This window comes from Eucalyptus grandis, chromosome 11 (assembly GCF_016545825.1).
Source record: "Eucalyptus grandis isolate ANBG69807.140 chromosome 11, ASM1654582v1, whole genome shotgun sequence".
Classification (NCBI taxonomy): domain Eukaryota; kingdom Viridiplantae; phylum Streptophyta; class Magnoliopsida; order Myrtales; family Myrtaceae; genus Eucalyptus; species Eucalyptus grandis.
In genome coordinates, this window is record NC_052622.1 from 14291120 (window position 1) to 14297119 (window position 6000).

A 6000-nucleotide genomic window follows, 5' to 3' on the forward strand; every position below is an offset into this window, starting at 1 on the left:
CAAAGGAATAAGATTTTTCACAACATAAGTTGTCCCACCCTGAAGGGAAAATGATCTTAGTTTTTTTAAGAGCCTCTTGACCATCTCATCAGACGACGGTATCGAACTTCTTTTATGTGCTTAGTGATCCCACCCTAAAAGGAAAAATTTTCTTAGATTTTTTGGGAAAAGTTATTTCTCACACATCATGCAATTACCACACCATAATGTTATCCCCTCTTGTCACGACTGTGGCCCCGCTCCCTCTCTCTCGATCAGACAATTTGGTTAGAAAACACATGGTGGTTTCACCATAGGTAAATTCATTTAAATTCAAAATGTTAGTAAGTTATGCAAATAAACTTGATAAATTAATGTTTTCACCAACAAAAAAAAAAAAACTGGATAAATTAATGCAAAAATTGGTATTTATAAATTATAAAAATATGAGTAATCTCATAAAAATGTTGCTATACCAATAAGTTATTTGAAAAAAAAAAATTGGAATTGTTTTTCTTACCAATAGCTTTTAAAATTAACCAATATATATATATATTAATACAGTTTGGTCGGTAATTTATTGAGATATACTAGCATGAAAAAGATCGGTATTTGTAGGTAGGAGACAAAAGAGTTCTATGCAAACCCAAATAATATTTCAGGTTGAGAATTTTATTTAAGAGTTAGATAATTCGGATATAATAAAAGTTAATCAGTTAGTACAAAATTGGTAATTTACAAACCATAAAAAAATTAGTTCGTTTCATTAAAAGTATTAGTAAGTTGTCCAACTTCCCGGGGAAAAAAGTTTACCAACAATTTTTTTTATTGGATAGTTTTTTTTTTATATTTACCAACACTTATTGAAATATAATTAGTACGGAAAAACATCGATATTTTGGGGCAGGGGACGATGAAATTCTGCATAAGAAATTACCAAAAGTCCCAAACTTATTATCATTTTTTCAAGTCAAACATTTTTTTTTGGCCAATTCAATCCTAAATCTTTTGCAATTGTATCGATTCATTCCATTTGGCCAATTTTGGCTAGCTAGCGTTGACATGGATACCGGTCATTCGACTCATACTGATGTGGACAATATTTTAATAATATTTTAATTTTTTTCAAATTTGTATTCATTTTTTCCTTCTTCTTTTTTTCTCGTTATGATTTTCTTAACTTTCTCCTCCTTCCTCTAGCCAGTCGCCGTCGACGACCAACCAAAGGCAGGGCCAGGGAGTCCTCAGGAAGCCTGGTTGTGGCTAAGTGACCTTGCCTGGGTTGCGTGCTAAGCTAGCAAAAGCTCACCTCCCTAGAGGCTATGACCTTGCATAGCCTCTAGCTTGGGTGAGCCTTGCTAGCCATGGGCAGATTGCGCCCTTGCCCAATCATGGCGAGTGTGGCCTCAACATCATTAGGCGAGGTTCACCCTCGCTAGTAGCCGGCAAGGGTGAGCCTCACCATTGGCCAACGCCTTGCCAACAGTTATCACTGTTGGCCAGAGGAAGGAGGAAGCAGGAAGAAGGAAGGAGGAAGAAGGAGGAAAAAGAATGAGAGAAAGCAAATGAAAATGTAAAAAGAAAAAATATTTTAAAAAATAAAATATTATTAAAATATTGTCCACGTTAGCATCGACCAAATAGCTAGCGCCGATCAGTCAAAATTGGTCAGATTGACTGAATTGGCACAATTGTATGTTTATGACTAAATTAGTTTCAAAAAGGTTTATGACTGAATTGGAAAAATTATAACAAGTTTAGGACTATTTTGACAATTTTCCCAATTCTGCACAAACATCGACACACACCCAAGTACGATTTGGTATGAATACTAAGCTTAGGAGCTTAGTTGGATTTGGTTTCAGAATTCTCAAATGATTAGAGATTTTCAAATAGGAAATTTCATAGTATTATTACCTTCTAATCACACATACAGGTGAAATTTAGAAGCAGCCAGACGCTGTACGCAATAAACATAGAAAGCGGGAAATCTTGAGTCTTTACATCACACGAGCTCATCTCCGGTGTAGTGAATTCAGACTCATGCAGTAGGATAAGATGCCTTCATTGCTATGCCGCAGAGGCCTTCCTTAGCGGGAACATCTCTCTGCATCCTTATGTACCCTTCCTCCCCCCATTCCGGGCCCCACGAGTTCTTCACCAACCGATACTTGGTACCGTCGTTGCTGGTCCCGTACCCGATGGCGGCGACACCATGGTCCAAATCTGTCCCACAGGCTCCAGTGAACACGCCGCTGGAGTAGAATTGGAACTCAAATCCTCCGGTGTCGATGGCCACAGAAAACTGGGGTGAGATTGCGAGTGTGTCTCTTTCAATGAAAGTGAATGAGTTTTCTAGACTTTCGCACTTTTGGTTTGCTGAAAATGATCAATCAATGAAACATCATTAAGATCAAAGATAATGTACATTGTTAAAATTAGGAAAACAAATCTCTAATTAAAAATAGGGAAATCAAAGATTTTCGAGAAAATGATTTCCTAGAAGACGATTTTCGAAAAATATTATCCATTATTATGAAATTTTCCCAAAACAAACAAACATTTCAAACGAGGAAATCCCACCCAGTCAAAGTCCCAAAGTATATAAATCGGACCAGCCAGTGCTCTAGTTTTCAACTTTAAGATTAGCGGCCGACAATTCACCATAAATTTTGTAAAGTAACAGGATGATTAGGTAATCATTTTCCTCTATGGATAGATTTCACATTTATTCGGGAGGAAACTTCTCGGCTTCTGAATTTGACATTTTTGGCAAATTGATTCTCTCTAAGGATCCATTTTAGTGTCGTAAAACTGAATTACCGTATCCTATATTGAATCAGAATCCTTGCAAGTCAGGCATCTGTGTTGAAATTCATTTCTGCTCTATTGTGAAGACAAGCATGAGAACATGGAGCAACGTTGATTGTAATAAACTTTGTTCACTTGAGCTTCAACTAAAATTTTGTCCAGGTCATTACCTTTGCATTAAGTGAACTGGCAACCCCGTCATCTTCATGAGAACTAGTCTCCATCCTAGAAATTTCTGTTTGTTCGCAGTATCGTGCTCCCTATTTATCTTTAAAGTTTTTAAAGTTATTTATCGCACGTATCTACTATTCAATATTAGTCTTGTCCAACCCTTGTCTTTTACTCACCATTTTTCTCTATTAATAAGCATCGAGAAAACCTATTACACTAATATTGTCAACTAGTTCAAGTATAAATAGCATTTCCCATCAAAATCCTCTATCATGATCTGCATTTGGGGCACCTCCAACTTGCTCTTTTAAGGTTGTCTCAGTCAACGAAGTATCCTTTGAATTATCTGTCTCGGTCCGACCCAAAATTTATAAGTCGGTTTCTTTCTGACCGTGCAAATATCGATCTACGTGGCATCACAAGCCCAATTTCTGTTCATTTGGCAAAGTAGCCGGATTACTCTGTGTTTCCTCCGTGGCATGTGCAAGCCGCAAGCCCATTTTAATGAACCTCTTAATTAAGTTAGACGTCAGGAATGAGGAAGGGAGTTGCTCTTCGTCTTCTTCATATGGGACAAGCGGTCGAGGTTGGAGATTGCTTGGGAAAATGTGGACGCCGTAAATGTGGGTGATCGGGCGGCTGTCGAGGGGGTAAGATAGAGGTTTTGGTGGGAGGGACAGAGTTTGCGATGAATCAGTAGAGAGAGGACAGAGACTCATTGCTCAATGCAGACGGTATCGCAAGGAACATGCTTTTTTATATCTGGAAAACTCACACAAAAACCAGAATTTTATGTATGAACCATCGCGATCGTACAAAGATAGCACCATTTGACGAGAAATCAATATATGCTGAGACCATCCGAACTTCAGATGACAGAGAGCGATCTCTCCACGATTTCACACTGCGCTCAGGATGGGCATGAAGTGGGGATTCGAGTGCAAATCCAGGTGAATCTGAGTGCAAAAAATATATATTTTGCAAGGAAATGAAAATTCATTGAAATTGAAATTACCGAGAAGGAAAAATGCATGGTCCAAATTGAAAGGCAACGAGATGCGAAGGAAACAAAAAGATCAAACTCCGGACGAGCTGAAGGTGGTCGGGCATTTGTCGTGTTCTTCACTTAGCACTGGTTTTATCTCTTTCACGACCCCTCGGGGTGCGACTGGACAATTGTTCCCGCCAAATTTTGAAACATGTTCGCCATATGTTCGCCATATGTTCTCTATTCTTTGAAGCGCGAGCTTTTAGGACGAGGGAGGAAAAAATTAACACTGCAACCCAATAGGACCAAAAGTTTCTTATAGAAAAACCTCGCACAAAGCAAGAAAACCAGGAAAACACGCTTGAATAAAGTGGCTACCAATAGATAACCTCGAGGATTATACCAGTAATGTCACGCACAAGTACTACTTTGAACTTACATTCATTTTCTACAAGAGGGAAAAAATCACACAGAACAAGATTGTAGAATCTTGTTATTGTACTCGTATTGATAACTACCAGAAATTGTTGGAACACTTGAAGAAGATGAGAGAGTTTCAAGTTCAACCTCAATATTGACATCAGCAACCGGTATCTCCATTGGATATAGAAGTGGTTTTGGGGGAACCTGTAGTTCATCGATCTCTTCTTCTAACATAATAAGGACTCGGCTCATCGACGGTCGATCATTAGGGTTCAGTTGTATACACCAAAGAGCAACGATGATCATCTTCCTCGTCGTCTCTCTTTCCTCTTCTGTGGCATCTACCATATCAACTTCCTTTTCTTTGCCGAGTTGGTCATAAACCCATAAAGGAAAATAAATTTGGCTTGAATCCTTTGCATTTGCATTTGCATTTACATTTCTCCTTCTACTGGCCATTTCCATCAACATCATCCCAAAACTATAAACATCGGCTTTGTAAGAAACGCCGCCAATGTCCCTATAGAATAGCTCAGGCGCCATATATCCCAAGGTTCCCCTTGCTGCAGTCAACGTTACTATATTGCGATCGGTAGGGTAAAGTCTTGCAAGTCCAAAGTCAGACACTTTCGGAGTCAAACTCTGGTCTAGGAGAATATTGTGAGGCTTGATGTCAAAGTGTAGAATTTGCATGTCACAATCCTCGATGTAAATACTCTATGCCTCTAGTTATGCCAAGAGAGATCTCATACATTTTCTTATAATCAAGAGAATTTTCTCCATCCTTATAGACAATGTGCTTATCCAAAGATCCATTCGGCATGAAATCATAGACAAGAGCTTGTTTGGAATTATTGAAACAAAAACCAACAAGTTGCACCACATTAACATGGTGGATCCTTCCAATTGTCCCCACTTCGCTTATAAAATCTTGGCCGTCGGATTTTGGTTTATTCAAAATCTTAACAGCAACTGCATTGCCACTTCTAAGTATTCCTTTGTACATGGAACCATAGCCCCCTTCACCTAACTTGTATTTGAAATTTTTTGTGATCTTCCGGATATCTGAGTAAGAGTACCTTATGGGCAAAAAGTTGTTGTGAGCTTGTAGAAATTCTTCAATGTTTGGGTCCATTGCTTGGTGCCTTCTTATCCACTTATAGATTAGAAATATCAACACACATGGAGCTCCGAATATGAATTTTACTGCTAAGAAGTGAGCTGTGTAGAAAATTGTCTTGAGATTAGTGTAAAGAACTCTTTTTTATTTGTTAGAAAGTACATATAGGGAGTGTTTTCCTCACATATAGCGCGTGAGTGTTACGCAGATGTGAGGGAAAAAAAATTGTCCATACCGAAGACAGAACGAAGATTAGAAACGGTATCCAATGCAACATCTCGTGCCTCGCTCAGGGAAAGATTCATTACTGAAAGCAAGAGATTCATGAAGACATATAATCAGAACTAGCTAAGGAACGAATGAAAAATAAGTATAGGGAAAGAAGTGATGTTATCTTTATTAACTAAAAAAATTAGGTATGAATTAACAACATCCGAAGCAAAGATGTATTAAGGATAATAACTAATGTTACATTTGCATACTATATCCGACAATTAACAATAGTAAA

At 38.1% G+C, this 6000-nt stretch overlaps 1 protein-coding gene across 1 annotated transcript; it reads right to left on the bottom strand.

Moving 5' to 3' along the window:
* Positions 1 to 5066: 5066 nt before the first annotated feature.
* LOC120289763 (rust resistance kinase Lr10-like) lies at positions 5067 to 5507 on the bottom strand. The gene has a single exon (XM_039305103.1). It carries the CDS (start codon positions 5505 to 5507, stop codon positions 5067 to 5069), a length of 441 nt encoding a protein of 146 aa, XP_039161037.1.
* Positions 5508 to 6000: the final 493 nt, after the last annotated feature.